This window comes from Monodon monoceros, unplaced genomic scaffold, assembly GCF_005190385.1.
Source record: "Monodon monoceros isolate NGI ecotype Baffin Bay Population unplaced genomic scaffold, NGI_Narwhal_1 Super_Scaffold_5, whole genome shotgun sequence".
Taxonomy (NCBI): Eukaryota; Metazoa; Chordata; class Mammalia; order Artiodactyla; family Monodontidae; genus Monodon; species Monodon monoceros.
The window spans coordinates 8,355,525-8,373,609 of record NW_021703782.1 but is presented as its reverse complement, the minus strand read 5'-3'; the positions used below and the strand labels follow the sequence as shown (position 1 = coordinate 8,373,609).

Genomic DNA, 18,085 nt, shown 5'->3' with positions numbered 1-18,085 from the left:
TCTTTGCACAGAGGATGCTGCCCTGCCCCATGCATGGTGTTCTCTGAGATCGACAGCTCTGCATCATCCACCTTTTCGTGGAGTGAACCCTCCACTTCCTCGCTGTCACTGCAGCCCTGCTCTCCTAATGTCCTCAAGGGACTCCACGTCACCCCCTCGCCCTCCCAGGGACGGGGCTGGTCTTCCACAAAACTGTGGCCTCCAGACCACATTTCTCACCATGGTGCAAATTCCCTTGTCCCTTGGCGGGGCTCACCGCCTGTCCTGTCTGGCCTCGTGCATTGTCTTCCTCAGTCCCCTTAGGCACCTTTGATGGAGACTCTCCCTTCCGTTCCAGTCTAGCCACCGTGCCCAGAGACTGGGCTGTCTGTGTGGCACCCAGCCCACAACATGGCCTCAAATCCCCTTGGCTCGATCCCCTGTGTCTACACCCCACCTCACCAGCTCACTGCCCAGGGCCTAGTCCCTCATTCCAGGCTCAGCTCCGGAAAACTCAGTGCTGTGGGGTGAGTCTGGGCCCCGGCCATCAGGCCCTGGCTCTTCCTCTCCCCCTCCCACCGCCTCTGCTCTTCACCCTCAGCAGACCTTTGCCACCCTCCCCGATCCCGTCACCCCTTCCCAGCTGCACTTTGCTTTGCACTCGCCCAGAGCCCACGGGGCGTGGCTTCAGCCACTCTCTTCCTGATCAGTCCAGCCACCTCCTTCCTCTTTTTTTCCACCTCCAGGGGTTGGAATCTTCTGGAGGAACTCACTCTTTCCTATGGATGACTCCGAACCCAAGTCACTGTCTCCACTGACCTCTGACCAGGGCAACAGGATCTGGGCTCTTCGTTCACAGGGTTAGCGTTACTTCTCTTGCTGCGTGCCCCTCCCACCAGCATCTCAGCCTCTGCCATCCCCGCCACTGTCTCCTCTCCAAAAGAGGCCCTCAGGGAAGCTTCAGACCCCGACTGAGCGCATTCACCCGCAGTGGTAAAGGCTCTGACTGAGTCACATTTTCCACAGCGCGGGGTCCAGGGATGCAGGGTTATCCTCGTATCCGTCACTGTCCTGCTCTCTACAGCTGTTCTTCTGGACTTCTTATCCCACCAGCCGGACCCCCTCCCTGCCCCGTCCCCCTCGGTGATGACATCATCTTTGCCCCGTTACTGTAACGTGAAAACCAGACTGGGGTCACTCTCCTCTCAGAGAAGAAGTTAAGCTCCAAGCCCATCTCATGTAGATGGGAAGCTCAGCGCCTCTCCCCACATCTCTGGAGGGATTTGGGGGCTAGATCTTTCATCTCGTTGCTCCTGAGTCTCATTTACTGTGGCTAAATTCCCAATATTGCTGAGTGGCTTTTGAGTTGCTACCTGTCTCTATCCCAGGTTGATCTTGATTCTTCCACAACCGGCTCATCATGCATAATAGATATCTGTGGCCTTGGAAAAGGTAAGGAATGGCAGTTGGGTTCCTCGCAGCCCAGCGAGGGAGGCCATTCTGAAGTGGCTCTGACACACCCCTTGGTCCTCACTGCCCCCCACCACTGAGGACCTTCCTCGATGACCTCTCCCCAGACCCCAGCTTCCTCCATCGTGTCCTCTGCCCCAAACTCCTGGACCGCCCCCCAGATCCCTCACCTCTCCTGCCTCTGATGTCCTGCCACTCCTTTTTTTTCCAGCCAATGTGCCCTCATCCCAGGCAGAAAGGTTTTGTTGCTATGGCAGGAGGGATTGATTCCCCACTCTCTTCCTTGCCAACAGAACCCCACTCTTTGGGGTTGAATATTGAGAGTCCAGCCACTTTCCATGCACAGCCATCTAGCGATCATGTAGCCTCTGTCCTCAGCTCCAGCATTCCCCAGGGCCATCTTTCCACAACCAAAGAGGCTCATTAAAAGCTATTAAAAAAATCCCTCCCCAAGAGGTTACCCCTGGCTCTAAGGCTAACTTCCACATTTCTCGTTCCCACGTTGAAATTAGGGCTGTGTGGTGTGATGTGGTGTGAAATTCGGGTCTCAGCTTTCCGTCAGGACCCCACACCCGCACCTCACCATTTTCTATCTTATCATCCACCCACTTCCCCGGGCTTAGGAGAAGAAGGGCTCTCCCAACCTCCCCTGCCCAGCTAACCTACCAGACCCCTCCTCTCTCTGCACCGAGCTGCAGTTCCCTGTTACTCCCACTCTGTCTCTGGCAGAGCCATTTCCTCCAGGAAGCTGTCCCCATCTGCACTGGGGTCCCCTCCTGTCTTCCCTCACAGCCCCCCTGAGTGCCCTGTCATCCCATTTAGATGGCACTGCTTGTGACTTGGTCTGCTCCTGCCTGAGACTGGGAGCATCTGAGGGCAAGGCGTGTGTCCATCCGTTCAACAAATACACATGGAGTGTCTGCCGCATGCCAGACACTGTTCTAGGCACAGCGTCCCCATGGTGAGCAGAGCGAAGCCCCTGCTGTCATGGAGATTACGTTCTTTTGGGAGAAGACAGACACATAGTAACTGATACGTGTCAGGAGGTCATTAAGTGCTATGAAGGAAAAAGCAGAACCAGAGGCTAGAGAGAGAAGGAGGGGCGGTCCTTGGAGAGGCAGGGTGAGGGGAAGCATCTCTGAGCATGTGACCTGTGGTCAAGGCTGGAGTGAAGTGAGCTGGCCAAGCAGACACCTGGAGGAGAGCCTCCAGGACAGAGGCAAGAAAGTCTACAAGCCCCGAGGAGGAGTGTGCCCCGAGGCTTAGAGGGTCCAGCAGTGCGGATAAAGCAAAGGAGAGCGAGTGCGATGGGCTGGGTGAGGGAGTCAGGGGCCGTGTCAGAGCAGACATTGGAGGCTGTCTCTGCATCCTTTCACACTGTTAGCAGGATGGCTACTCTCCCGTGCTCCATGAACATTCTTGGAGTGAATGAATGAACGAACGCTTAGAATCATGCTGAGGTTTACTAACATGCTGAGGTGTCCTAAAAATGACCTCTGTCCACTGTGTATCTGCCCATCCCTCTAGGGGTCCTTCCCCAGGGAAACAAAAGGTTCCCACCTGTCAAAGGGCTGCACACTCACAAAGGTTAAATCTGCCTTCCGAGAAGTGTCCACAGTAGGGTAGACTCGTTTCATCAGGATCATTTGTCCTCAGTGGGGCTCCTTTTATGTTAATGAGCAGACTTCCCGTCCTCCCCAGCCCTGGAAAAATCTCCCAAGATGACTGCCTGACTGTCCCTTTCTCAGGGTCCTGCCAGGAAGTTGGACGTGCAGCTCACACTGGTGACCAGGGGACATATCCTGCAACCTGAACGCCTCCACTTCCTGGTTCTGGCAAATCGCTTTACTTGTGTGAACAAGAACGTTTCACTGCCTGGTCCATCTCATGACCTGATCTGACCCAACTAGAGGTTCAGAAATTAGTCTCCATACACTGAGAGATTGAGTGTAGCTACATGTAACTCTAAGCCCAAATAACAGTGGCTTAAACAAGATGGGGGTGTTTTTTCCTTTCACATCACAAAAAGTCCTGAGGTCAGTACTCAGAGGCTGGTACAGCCGACCTTGGCTATCATCAGGGCCCTGGATTGGGATTCCCATTCACATGCTTGCAACACGACTGCTGGCGCTCCGGCAATCATCTCTGCATTCCCAACTGGAAGAAAGAAAGGGGCAAAGGGCAAAAGGGCTTTTCAAAGCCTGGAAAACATATGCAAGAGCTGTGTCACATGGCCACTCCAATTTGCAAGGTAGGCAGGGAAATGTTTTTCAGCTGTGTACATTGCTGTCCCTGGGAAAATTGAGCCCCTATTGGTAAGGCTAGGGGAGAATAAATATCAGACAGACCACAAAGATTATCTGCCAGGATCCACTTCTTGAGCTACCCATCAACCACAAATACCCTTCTTCACATTCACATTCATGTCCACTAGGGGCAATGCCCTCCTTTCCATCATGTATAGATGTGGTCCCTGTGGCCCAAAGTTCTAAGAACTAAAAATCAGAGCCTGCGCTAGCACAGAAGGTAACTGTCGTAAAAGCTCCCATCAAGTACAGAGAATAATGGGAAGCCCACAGCAGTCATTGGTCCACGGCAATTATGGGAAACTCTGGAACAGAACCAGTGAGGTCTCTTGGCCTTGGCCATGGTCTTTTGTCCTTGGTTAACCAGCCTGGCCAGTTGCTTCACCCTCTCCCTCTGGGAGAATCTCCCTTAAATATTTTCCCCATTGTTCTCCCCTCTGGAAGGCTCTTTCTCATCCATTTTCCCCCCCAGCTGCATCTCTGAACAGTGTTTGGGAGGATAACTTTCGATAGAAATTCACAGCCCTTAAATCCTGCCTCTTGTTTGGGTTTGATGCTCAGGAATAGTTTTAGGGATTTAAGAATCATAGGATGTTGCAGGTCAGGCTGGGCTTCCGATGGCAAATGTCTCTCTCAAAACTTAGTTGACTTTGGTTTTAATTGCTTCCAGTCCATTCCATGTGCAAATAACCACATGGAACCAAAAATCCTATCAAAATGTAATTTTTAGGGCTAAAGCTGCTTGCCTTTTTTTTTTTTTTTTTTTTTTGCGGTACGCGGGCCTCTCACTGTTGTGGCCTCTCCCGTTGTGGAGCACAGGCTCCAGACGCGCAGGCTCAGCGGCCATGGCTCACGGGCCCAGCAGCTCCACGGCACGTGGGATCCTCCCGGACCGGGGCACGAACCCGCGTCCCCTGCATCGGCAGGCGGACTCTCAACCACTGCGCCACCAGGGAAGCCCCTATGTGGCTTTTATATGGATCTCAAGGGAAATTTGAGAATGTCCCTTTTAATGGAAGAACACTGGGTGTGACCAAAATGAGTCAAGTGCCTAGGAAAGTTCTGTCCATAGCCTGTTTTCATTCTGTCAGTATCACTTCGTGATGCTTCCAATCATTCAACTGGCAAACATCTACTGAGTGCCGGCCACCATGCAGGCCATACACCAACCCCCGGGGCCCCAGGGGTGAAGAAGATATTGCCCATGCCTTCATGTGATAAGCAGGCTGGACGGGGAGGCAACTGTTCAGTAGAAAGGTGAAAGGCCACATCATAGGGTCATGACAAAGATAGTCACAGCCATTCAACAGGCCGTGGAGCATACCGTGGCGCATAGAGTGGTGAGCAAAAGTCATCAATAAGAGGAAATGCCTTCATGTCTTACAACCTAGAGGAAACAGGCACCAAAACAAATCATCAAAATGGTTAAGTGAACACATAACGTGCAAAGCGCTGCTGGTAACGTGTTCAGGGCTACCAGACTTGTCACAGGGACCCGGGAAAGGTTCCCCTGGGAAAGAGACGATTAAGCTGATACCCAAGGCACCAGAAGGATGTAGGAGTAGAGGAGCTTCCAGGAAGAGAAGCAGCATATGCAAAGTTCTGGAAGGAGGAGAAGAAAGGGCTGGAGAAGAAAGAAAGACCCCGATCACGGAGGGCCTTGTAAGCCCCATGAAGTCTTGGGGGGCTACTCTACAAACAACCGTTGAGGGTTTTGAAGCAAGAAATTGACATAGTCCATTTTTAAGTATCTATGTATCTGTGTGTGCAGAGAGAGGGAACAATATAACCCTATATAAAATAAAATTCAGAGATCTTAAGCAAGCCGGTTATACCAGAATAACCAACGCCCCAAACAAGATACAGAACATTATGATCACTCTAGCAAGTTCCCCCTTGCCAATTTCCAGTCCATAAGCAGATTTTTGTTTGTTTTTGTTTACTCTGGTGACAGTGTGGAGAATAATTGTTTGGGGTCTGGGTATGATAGCACCTAGGCAAGAAATGATGGAGGCCTATCCTTGGGTCATAGTGATGGGGGTGGAGAGAAGAGAAGGGACCCGAAAATATTTAGGAGGTAAAGTCGGCAGAACTTGGAGTGACTGGGAAGGAGGAATAGGGGGAGGAGCAGGTAAGATGACTCTCAGGTTGCTGGTTTGGGCAGCGGGAGGAACACTGAATCAGCCTGGGGGAGAAGAGGGTCTAGAAGGCTTTCTAGAAGTGCTGACACACAAGTGGAGCTTTGCAGAATCAGTAAGATTTAATTATGTGATCGGGGGTTAGAAGTGCATTTCAGGAAAGGGGCTCGTAAAGGAAAAGCTCAGGGACGATCCTGGGAATGAACACAAATTTGAGCACCTGGATCTAGCCTCGCCTGAAGCACACACACTGAGACATTTTGGTTCTGTGAAACAATAGATCCTCACTTGGTCTAAGCCAGTTTGAGTTTCTGATGCAACAAAGAGAATTGTGACTTACAGACCACAAGGAGAACATTGAAGGGGATGGGAAAGGAAATGAGAAGGGGCTCTAGGTCTGGGACATCAAGCCCCATCGCAGCTCTGGGACCCCAGGCTTAGGAGAGAACTCAAGTAAGGGGCATCACCTGAGAGTCCAGGCATGGTGGCCATCCTGTAGGCCCTACTCCAGCATTGCAGGCTGTGACAGCTCCTGCTGGGCAGGCCCGGACTTGGAGACTCGCCCCCTTGGACCACTGCATGAAGACTCCCTCTGGCAACACTCCCCAACACGAATCAGCCCCGGAGACCCCTGAAAACCTACCAAGCAGCATAACTTCTCAATCATCCATTTCTGGGGAAAGGCATCAGCATACCCCGAGCTGAGACAGAGGATAGGGCACTTCCATTACCTAAATCCGGAAGAAATACGTCGCTTCTATGGACAGACATCAATGTCATGCACTGTGTAAAATCTCTCACGAATATGTGGCCTGTGAACCTTGAGGACATTATGTTAAGTGAAAGAAGCTGGTCACACAAGGGCAGACACTGTATGTTCCACTTACATGAGGTCTTAGAGGACTCAGATTCATGGAGACGGGAAGCAGAATGGGACTGTCAGGGGCTGGGGGAGAGGAAAGGGAAAGGTAGTGTTTAATGGTGACAGAGTTTCAGTTTGGGGAGTTGGGAAACTTCTGGAGATGGATGGGGGTGATGGTTGCACAGGAATGTCAACGTACTTAATGTCACTGAACTTACACTTAAAAATGGTTAAAAAAAAGTAAATTTTATGTTATGTATATTTTACCCCAATAAAAGAATTAAATTTTAAAAATAAAAAGAGAGTACATGGGATGACTCTTGAAGACGTTATGCTAAGCAAAATAAGCCAGTCATAGAGCACAAATACTGCATGATTCTATTTATATGAGATATCTGAAATAGTCAGATCATAGAATCAGAGCATAGGACGGTGGTTGTTAGGGGCTGACGGGGGGAGAGGCGGATGGGAAGTTGCTGATCGATGGGCATAAAGTATCAGGTGTGCAGGATGAATAAGTTCTAGAAATCTGCTGTATAGTAGAGTGCCTGTAGCTCTATTGTACACTTAAAATGTTTTGAGGGTAGATCTCGTGTTGCGTTCTCACCATTAGAATTTTTAAAAAGGATACATGACCTAGAAAGACAAGAGGTTGTAGACAGAACCCTGGATCATGGCAACATGTAAGGGACCAGCGGAGGCAAGGAGGTCTTCACAGAAGGCAGAGAAGGAATGGGTGGAGAGACATAAGATCATTCAGGAGAGAGTGGCTCGTTAGAAGCCAAGAAATAAACAAATGTTCGACAGAAGCATGGGCCAGGGATGGCAAGGACAGAAGGGGACAGCGGCATAGCAACTACACATTGCAAAGGGGCACACTTGGTCCATTCGTTCCCTCCATGAGATAAACAGGAGTGTGAATGTTGCTGAAGAGGGAATGGGTAAGTTTTCCTGAGGGGCCCCAGGGATCCCCTCCCCCTCCCCTTGTCCCTAGTAATCAGCGGGAGTGGAACAAAGTGACCCTAACCCAGGTCGTCCCAGCGGCAGGAGAGGCAGCAAGGGCCCTGAAGTAATATGGCCATGAGGACAAGAAAGGTGGAGTCACATGGCCGACGGGAATGATGGCTCTGAGTGGTTGACGTGGCAGATACTGGGACCTCCGTGAGCTCTCACTCATGGCCAGGACCCGCCCCCCACCCCCGGCCAGGCCCGACACCAAAGAGCCTGGGCAGGTACCAGTGGAGGCAACCCCAGGACCAGACAGCTCAGCCAGCGACTCCCCCAGAGCCCTGGGCTTTCCACCCTGAGGCTCCTGGGCACGGAGTCGGGGCTTATGGGCAGGGAGGCAGGGGGAAGCAGGACTCACCTTCCCACAGAGACAGATGCCTACTGTGGAAGGAAGCAGAGAAGCGGGGCTTGGCTTAGAAGGAGGGGGGTGGGACTTGGGTTGGTAGACTGTGGAGCGTGGGGGACCGTGTGTGTGTGTGTGTGTGTGTGTGTGTGTGTGTAAAGGGAAGCCTGAGAAGGCTCAGTGCCTGAGGGAGAACAGTTTGTGAGGGGGAGGCTGGAGATAGGAAAGGGTTCCAGGTCGCCGAGCAGGTGTGGGGAGCTGGGACCCAGAGCCAGCTGGAGAGCAGGGCCAGAGGAAGGAGCCTGGGAAAGCCACCTCCAAGTGGGTCTTCATGACCTCACAAAGCAGGCACCCTCAGCCTGAAGCTTGTCAGTCCTGGCTAGGTCTCCTAGCAACTGGATGTAGAGGCCATGGCACTCCTGACACCCCAGGGAGTGAAAAAAGTCTTCCAACTTCAGGTGAAGAGAACACGTGACTTTTCAAAGGGAGTGTGCTCAGATTGATCTAAGAGTGAGGTGTGTCCTCCGAGGGACCCCTGGACAGGATCTCCTGTCCCAGCACGCCAGCTCTGAGGCCCGCCCGCCACGGGTGTGTGCCCGGGGGATGCCAGGCCAAAGTCTTCCCAGCCCTTGGAGCTTGGGGCTATTTTCCGGGCCTGATGCAGCTGAGCCCGCGCGGAGGGACAGAGGAGGTGGGCATGGAGGCACTGTGCCCCACCCCCGCACTCCAAGGAGGGCCCGGGAGGCCCCAGGGGCTCGTCACAGGGGTGCCACCTTCACCAGGAGCTCCAGGGCCCTGTGAGCCCTCTGGGATTGTACGCCAGCGTGTGGAGGGAGTGTGTGTGTGATTGTGTGTGTGGTAGAGGGTGGGGTCTGCGTCTCTAGGGCAAAGAAGGGGGCAGATTTTGATGGTTTCTCAGAACCATTTCTGAGGCCGGAAGGCATGAGCAAGGTGGGCACCTGCGGAGTGAAGAGAATCCAGCCTGCAGGGCCCGGGCCTCTGAGCTGTCCACAGAGGGGTGTCCGGGCTCTGCTGCAGACCTCAGGCAAGAAGACCTCAGGCCAGCTATGTGCACAGGTCAGCCTCTGACCGGCAGCCTCAAACTGTTGGGGAAGCCCCCGGCCCGGGACCTGTGATTTCACCACCTTCCCTGGATCTTCCAGCCAGCTGTCCCATCAGGTGCCAACCTAGGGATCTAAAAGGGCTGCAGGGGTGGAGAGAGGAGTGACCGGGGGCTGAGACAAGGCTCTGGGCCTTACTCGGGCACCGTCTTCCCTCAGTTCCCCCTCCCCACACCCCAGGGGAGCTCCAATGTTTGGTGGTTGCCCACTTCATGCCACACCTTTTCTTACCCCCTCCTTGAAAGGCACTTGATTCTCCTACATGTGTCGGTGTGATCTCTAAGAACCTTCTGGAAGGGCCAGGCGAACTCTCAAGTAAAATGAATCCTAACCTATAGAGGGGAATAAGAGGTACCCTGACCAGTCTCTATCGCCTAGCTTCACCAAGCAAGACACATTTCTCTGCTAAAGCATTGCATCTCCAAACCTCTTCTTGGCCAGTCATTTACACTTTAGTATGAATTTCATGATCAGATCACCATCTCTGGAGCAGTTAGTTGGGAGTCGTCTCAGAGGAATGTCAAATTTTGTTTGAGGGAAGGGGAAGCAAGGATCATAATAATTCAGGACTTGAGGCCTGCTGGAGGTGTAGAAACCTGGAACTGCAACAGCTAGCATGAGAACACCCAGAGGAAGGAGCAGTGCTAGAAAGGTGAGGGAAACCTGTCCAGAAATGAAAGATGAATTCTGCCCAAGCTTACCCCCATTCTGAGTCACACTTCAGGATGCTGGGGAGCATATGCTGGGCTCCCAGTAGTGTTTTGCCCAGTGACGATGGCATCCTGATTCCTCAGTCTCATCCGCCACCCCTCATATATCATGCCCTGCAGAAACCAGAAGGTCGGGAGCACCTACGGAGACTGTTGAACTGGGAAGAGTTTGACGAGCTCAGAGACTCCCGCAGAAGCATCCTGCTGGACACCCTCTACGAAAGTATCATCTTCGCTGTGGGCAAAGGCTTCCCCTGGGTAGAGGTGGCCCAGGTGGTCAAGTTCACAGAAGAGCTGCTCAAAGAAACCAAAGGTACGGGGCATCCAGGGCAGGAGTCAGAGAGGCTTGGGGAGGACACACAACCCCAGGAGCTCTCCGAGGAGCCTGGAGCCCCTTCCTTTTTTTCCCCTGGCATTTAGCCTCCTTGTATGCTCACAAAGAGGGTCCCTGTCCAGATTTTCTGGAAAGTGGAGCAAACAGAATGTCCTTGCTGAGTCTTATCCCTGATCTCCCTGGTGGAAACTCTTGCACCACGCCAAGCTGTTCACAAAGCAACCAGGGGTGTTTGCTTTTCAGTCAGTCATTTACACTTTAGTATGAACTTCATCATTAGACCCATACCTCTGGGGCAGCTAGTAGAGAGCAGGCTCAGAGGGAAGTTAATTTTTGTTTTAGAAAAGAGAGAAGGAGGGACCATAATTTAGAATTTTTGTTTTGTTTCTGCTTAACATCAATGTGTCGCTCTTCTGCTTAAAGCCCTTCATTGACTTTTCACTGTACCCCTGAGAGACTGCAAACTGCTCCCAGCATCAGTTTTTGCTCTGCTGAGTGTCTTGAGGGAATCCTCTACAGGCGTCAGCTTGCTGGCAGGGATGGGGGAACAACAGTCAGGTTATGGAGGGAGCATCTCTCCCACCCCTACCCTGCATTGGGCTTCAGGAGAAGAGGGTAAGCATCTCTCCCCGTGATCCGTGGCACAAGGGGATGTGGCCACATCTGTCCACCCCTTAGGCTCTGAGTTGCCGATTCATCCATTAAGCAAATCCACGGCCACCATTATAGTAATACTCAGCCAAGAATCAGCAGTAGGTGCCAAGACCGGTGGGCGAATGCTTGATGGGAAATGGGACATTTACACACTTCCCAGGAACCTCCCTGATTGCAAAGGGGAAAAGAACGCTTTTACAGTGAGGTAGCCTGGCAGACACCCCCTTAATCAAATGAGCCATCCATCAGAGGACACAGAATACTCTGCCGCTTGACGGGATGCAAAAGAATTAGCCAGCCTCCTTCTGTGATGGTTCTAGCAAAGACTCAGAACATGATGTCATAAAAAAAAAAAAAAAAAAACACTCCCAATTAGGGGCACTGCACAAAGTCCCTCTCCTGTAAGCTTCAAAGCATTAAGGTCTCGAGAAGCAAGGAAAGATAGAGGAACTGTTCCAAACTGAAAGACACTGAGGTGATGTGTCCACTAAACACGACAGGTGGTCCCGGTTTGGGTCCTTTTGCTGTAAAGAATGTTATTGGGACAGCTGGAGAAACTTGGGTCAGGTCTTGGGATTGGACAGTAGTGACGTGTCGACGGTGCTCTCCGGATTCTGGTGGCTGTGGTTATGAATGTCCTTGTGTGAGGAAATGCACACAAAAGGATCCTGGAGGGTGGGACATTAGGTGGATCACTTATTCTTTAAGTAGTTTGGGAAATTCGTCTTTGTACTATTTTTTTCTAGCTTCACTGAGATATAATTGACATACAATACTGTATAAGTTTAAGGTATGCAACATGATTTGATATATGAATATATTGCGAAATAATTACCACAATAAGTTTAACGAGCATCACCTCACCTAGTTACAATTCTTTTTCTTGTGACGAGAACTTCTCAGGCCTACTCTCTTGGCCACTTTCAAATATACAGTATGGAATTGTTAGTTATAATCACCATGCTGTACATCACATCCCCAGGACTTAATTATCTTATAGCTGAAAGTTTGTACCTTTGGCCACCTTCGCCCATTTTGCCCACATCCCAACCCATGCTTCTGGCAACCACCTATCTCTTCTCTACTTCCATGAGTTCAGTTTTCTTTAGATTCCACATATAAGTTAGATCATACGATGGTTGTCTTTCTCTGACTTTTCTCCCATACCATAATGCCCTCAAAGTTCATCATGTTGTCACAAATGGTAGGATTTCCTTCCTTTATGGCTGAATAATATTCCTGTGTGTGTGTGTACACACATATACATATATATATATATATATATATATATATACACACCCACACACATATATAGTATATATTCACATTTTCTTTATCCATTCGTCTGTCAGTGGATCCATGGGTTGTTTCCATACCTTGGCTATTGTGAATAACGCTGCAATGAACATGGGGGTCAGATATCTCTTCAAGATATCCTTTGAATAGATACCCAGAAGTGGGTTTGCTGTATCATGTGGTAGTTCTATTTTTAGTTATTTAAGGAACCTCCATACTGTTCTCCATAGTGGCTGTATCAATTTACATTCCCACCAACAGTGCACAAGGATGCCCTTTTTTTCCACATCCTCTCCGGGGCTTGTTATCTCTTGTTTTTTTGAGGATAACCATTCTAATAGGTATGAAGTGAGATCTCACTGTGGTTTTGATTTACATTCCCTTACTATTAGTGACGTCGAGCATCTTTTCATGTGCCTGCTGGCCACCTGTATGTCTTCTATGAGAAAAGGCGTATTCAGATACTTTCCCCATTTTTATTATTTTATTTTTAATATTTTACTATTCGGGTATTTGCTGCTGAGTTGTATGAGTTCTTGACATATTTTGTATACTAACCCCTTATGCGACATATGGTTCGCAAATATTTCTTCACATTCTGTAGGATGGCTTTTAATTTTGTTGATCATTTCTTTTGCTGTGCAGAAGCTTTAATTTGATGCAGTCCCACCTGTTGATTTTTGCTTTTGTTGCCTTTACTTCTGGTGTCATACCCCCCAAAAAAGCATTGTTAAGATCAACTTCAAGGAGATTTCACTGTTTTCTTCTAGGAGTTTTATGGTTTCAGGCTGTACTGTTTTTTTAATAGACTGTATTTTTTAGAGCAGTTTTAAGTTCACAGCAAAATAGAGCAGGAGGTACAGAGATTTCCCACAGAAACCCTGTCTCCACACACTCACAGACTCCCCCGTTGTCAATATCCCCCTCCACAGAGTGGGTACATCTGTTACAGTCCATGAACCTACACTGATACATGACTATCACTCAAAGTCCATAGTCTACATTAAGGTTCCTCCTTGGTGTTATGCATTCTAAGGGTTTTGACAAATGTATCATGGTGTATCCACCATTAAAATATACAGAATGGGGCTTCCCTGGTGGCACAGTGGTTGAGAGTCCGCCTGCCGATGCAGGGGACACGGGTTCGTGCCCCGGTCCGGGAGGATCCCACATGTCGCGGAGCGGCTGGGCCCGTGAGCCATGGCCGCTGAGCCTGCACGTCCGGAGCCTGTGCTCCGCAGTGGGAGAGGCCACAACAGTGAGAGGCCCGCAAAAAAAAAAATTTAAAAAAAAAAAAAAAAAAATATATATATATATATATATATATATATATATACAGAATGGTTTCACTACCCTAGAAATTCTCTGTGCTCCACCTCTTCATCCTTTCCTCCCCCTCAATGAGCAGAAAGTAGATCCTTCTACTGTCTCTGTAGTATTGCCTTTCCAGGATGTCATATAGTTGGAATCATACAGTCTGTAGCCTTTTCAGACTGACTTCTTTCACAAGTAATATGCATTTTAGTTTCCTACATGTCTTTACAAGGCTTGAGAGCTACTTTCTTTTTAAGGGCTGAATAATATTCCAATGTCTAGATATAAGGGCTGAATAATATTCCATTGTCTAGATATATCACAGTTTATGTATCCATTCATCTACTGAAGGATATCTTGGTTACTTCCAACTTTTGGCACTTATGAATAAAGCTGCAAGAAATATCTGTAAGTTTTTGCGTGGACATAAGTTCTCAACTCCTTAGGTAAATACCAAGGAGGGTAGCTGCTGGATCATATGGTAAGAGCATGTTTAGTTTTGTAAGAAAGCACCAAACTGTCTTCCAAAGTGGCTGCATCATTTTGCATCCCCACCAGCCACGGATGAGAGTTCCCGTTGCCCCACATCCTTGCCAACATTTGGTGTTGTCAGGGTTCTAGATTCTGGCCATTCCAATAGGCATGTTGTGGTCTGTCATTGTTTTAATTTACATTTCCCTGGTGACATATGATGTGAAGCATCTTTTCATAAGCTTATTTGCCATCTGTATATCTTCTTCTGTGACATGTCTGTTAAGATTTTTACCCTTTTTTTCACAGGTTTTTTTTCTTATTGTCGAATTTTAAGTGTTCTGTGTATATTTTGCCTAAGAGTCCTTGGTTAGATGTGTCTTCTGCAAGTATTTTCTCCCAGTCTGTGGCTTGTCTTCTCATTCTCTTGACACTGTCTTTTGCAGAATGGAACTTCTTGATTTTCATGAAGTCCAGATTATCAATTCTTCTTTCATGTATCATGCTTTGGGTGTTGTATATGAAAAGTCATTGCCAAACCCAAGGTCATCTAGATTTCCTCCTGTTATCTTCTAGAAGTTTAAGAGTTTTGTATCTTACATTTAGATCTGTGACCCGTTTTGAGTTAATGATTATGAAGGGTGTAAGGTCTGTGTCGGTTCTTTTGTTGTTGTTTGTTTACATGTGGATGTCCACTTGCTCCAGCACCATTTGTTGAAGATTGTCTTTACGCCACTGTACTGCTTTCACTCCTTTGTCAAAGATCAGTCACCTATATTTGCATGGGTCTATTTCTGGGCTCTATTCTGCTCCGTTGGTCTATTTGTCTATCGTTTTGTCAATATCACACTGCCTTATGTACTTCTGGGGAAGCTTTTCTCTATTTTGAAAATTTGTTTTAGTATGAAAGTTTTGTAATCTGTAATTTGAGGTCCTCCACTGGCCTTCTGACCAAGATCGTAAACAGCTGCCAAGCAAACAGGACTCACAATGCCTTGTCCCAGATGCACCCAGAGCTCACCCACCTGTCCTATGAGCAGCACCCGAACGTCCACTCTCACCATTTTTCACCACGTCTTCACCCACCACCACCTCTTAACCAGTCCACGGCTTTCACATCTTGTATTTCTGCACTCATTCACCAAACTGCACCATGATTTTTTTCAGACACACATAAAATCCCATCACTCCTCTGCTTCAAGCCACTCAGTGTTCCTACCACACATATTATGTGCACTTGCATCAGCCTTTTTCTTTATTTTTTGAGCTGCCCGGGTGCCCTTCCATGTCTCTCCTCCAGGCCAGCGTTCCAACCCAGTGGTCCCAGCCTGTAGGCTTAAGCAAGACATGGCAATGCTCATGGGCTGGTTTCAGAGAAATTTCCCAGAAATCCCTGGGAAATTCATCCCACCCGAGACACCCCCTGCCCCCTCGGGGCCTTCTTGGCATCCCTCTGGGTCCCGCTCCCCACTGCTCACAGCAACGCCTGGCTACCAGAGTTCAGCCCTGTTGTTTGAGCTCCGCAGTGGCTCGCGGCCAGAACAAACACTGACTGCAGGAGAAGAATGTCAGCCCCAAGCAGGTGGGAGCTCGGACTCTTTCAAGTTTCCATTAGAGCCTTCCACAGGCTGAGCCCTTGAAAAACAGTTGATGATGATGCAAACCCAACTTCAAACTGAGGAGGTTAGATTGCACTGGCGCTCTCAGTACTTCTGGCTATCACATACCTTACCAGTACAGTCTATCTATGTCTGGTAGACCCAAAGCTTAGAGTTGCTAGGAGACTCGGTGATTAGAAAACGTAATTCCCTTTACTTCAGGGACACCCCTCAACCAGCCAGGGAGGTTTTCCCAGCCTTTGCTGGCACTCCAAGCGATGGGGAGCTCCCTCTTGAGGCAATTCATTCCTTATTTATTTATTTTTGGCTGTGTTGGGTCTTCGTTGCTGCGTGCGGGCTTTCTCTAGTTGTGGCGAGTGGGGGCTACTCTTCGTTGTGGTGCGCGGGCTTCTCATTGCAGTGGCTTCCCTCATTGTGGAGCACGGGCTCTAAGCACGCGGGCTTCAGTAGATGCGGCACGCGGGCTCAGTAGTTGTGGCGCACGGGCTCTAGAGCACAGGCTCAGTAGTTGTGGCACACGAGCTTAGTTGCTCCGCGGCATGGGGGATCTTCCAGGGCCAGGGATCGAACCCGTGTCCCCTGCATTGGCAGGCGGATTCTCAACCACTGCGCCACCGGGGAAGCCTGTCAATATCATTCTTAAAATATGGCACCCAGATCCAGCACAATACCACCTGCGATTTGATCAATGAAGTGACCAGGGATTTTATCATCACCCTTGTCCTGGCCATTCATATAGCCTATGGGTTTATTTTCTTTATCAGCATCAACGTCACAATCATATTGGACAGGCACTGCACCATCCCTAGCCATTTTCCCAATCCTGTCCTTGCGCATGGCAATGTTGAATACACCTGAAAGACTTTACAATCATCCCCACTGATTCCGTCTTGTCAGTGTTGGCCCATTGTTGGCCCACTGTGAGATCTTAGTTCCCCAACCAGGGATCGAATCCGGGCCCTTGGCAGTGAGAGCGCAGAAGCTTAACCAGCGGACCACCAGGGAATTCCCCTTCTGGCATCTTTTAACTCTTGATCCTGGGACATCCAGCTTACAAGATTTTCCTCTTACTTTTAAATCACCTCCAAATTTGTGAAACATGGCTGGTACACACATCAAGTAGGAAGAAGCTCTTGGGTGGGCTCCCAGTGCCTGGAATTGGACTCGGCGAAGATAGCGTCCATCTGGAGGCTCCAAACCTGGAGAGAAGACTCAAATCCTAGTTCAGTCCCTTGCAGGACATGAGGACCTGGGCGGCCACACCACCTCTGAGCCTCTAATTACACATCGAGAGAAGGAGAAAAACAAAAGCGCCCACTTCATAGGACTGAGTTTATGACGATGAAGCCCACAGCACAGCGCTTGGTGGCTAGTCAGCGCTCAGTGAGGACTGGCCCTTAGTTTCAGGAGGGACCACAAAGACCCGGAGATGCGATGGGGGTGATGTGATTCCAAGATGGCCTGATCGATCAGGTGTGGCTGGCCGTGCTTTGTGCAGATCCCACTTCACATCAGCCTCCAAACGTCCAGGAGTCACCTCAGCCCCTTCTCAAGAGCAGCAGAGATGGTCCCAGGCCCTTTCTCCTCAGATGCGTCGCAGGGAGCGGGGCAGGACAACGTGCAGGGAGCAGGGCGCCTGGAGGTAAAGCAAACTGCAGACTCGTCCCCGAAGTGGGGCTGCAAAAAAAGACGCAGATAAGGCGGTCCCGGCTCCATCCCTGGCTAACGGACCCACTGTGAGTGCCGACTCCAGCTGACTCTGGGCTTGGAGGGTGCAGAGTGTGGGTGCAGCAGGGGAGAGCCACCCGAGAACCCGGCCTCCTGAGCTAGGCCCACGCACCTCAGGCCCCGCCACGCTGTCATCAGGATGACGCCTGCTGCTGTAGAAAGCGGCCACGCTGGCCCGACATCACCCCGCAGAGCCACGCCCACACTGCCTCCCAGAAACCCACAACTGGAACACTCACAAGAGCGTGAACAAGCGTATCAGTCCTCAGAGGCAGGGGTGGAATTTCAGCGGGCACCTCCTCTCTCCCCCAGACGCTCCTCCTTACTGTGCAGCTCCAGGCCCAGGCCGGGCCAGGCTAAAGGCCGCATAGCCGAGCAACCAGGCACCAAACCCTGCGGTCAGTAGCCCGGGATTCAAGTCTGCCTCCAACACATTACTGTGCAACGTTGAGAGCAGTACTTTATCTCTCTGTGCCTTCCATTCCTTACCTCTAAAATAGGGCCGTGATAGTTCCAACTCATAGGGCGGTTGGAAAAACTAAAGAGACAGGGCCTCCAGAGTATAATAGAGTGGGAGGCATGTAGGAAATGCTAGGCAAAGGTTAGCTTCCCGTGGAGGTGAGGCAGGCCGCACAACAGAGGCTGGCGGTCCCGGACCAGAGGTTGCTGCACGCTGCCACCATCACCACCACCCCCCGCCCCATACCCAGGGTCTTGCCACCACCCCCCGCC

General features: G+C 50.1%; 1 protein-coding gene across 1 annotated transcript in view; it reads left to right on the top strand.

The window, feature by feature from the left end:
- Positions 1-8,495: 8,495 nt before the first annotated feature.
- Positions 8,496-18,085, top strand: part of CUNH8orf74 (chromosome unknown C8orf74 homolog) — a 25,380-nt gene continuing 15,790 nt past the window's right edge. The window contains exons 1-2 of the mRNA XM_029201327.1: positions 8,496-8,564; positions 10,058-10,250. Coding sequence (XP_029057160.1) covers positions 8,517-8,564; positions 10,058-10,250 — 241 coding nt within the window. The 5' untranslated portion in view covers positions 8,496-8,516. The remainder of the gene's footprint in view (positions 8,565-10,057; positions 10,251-18,085) is intronic.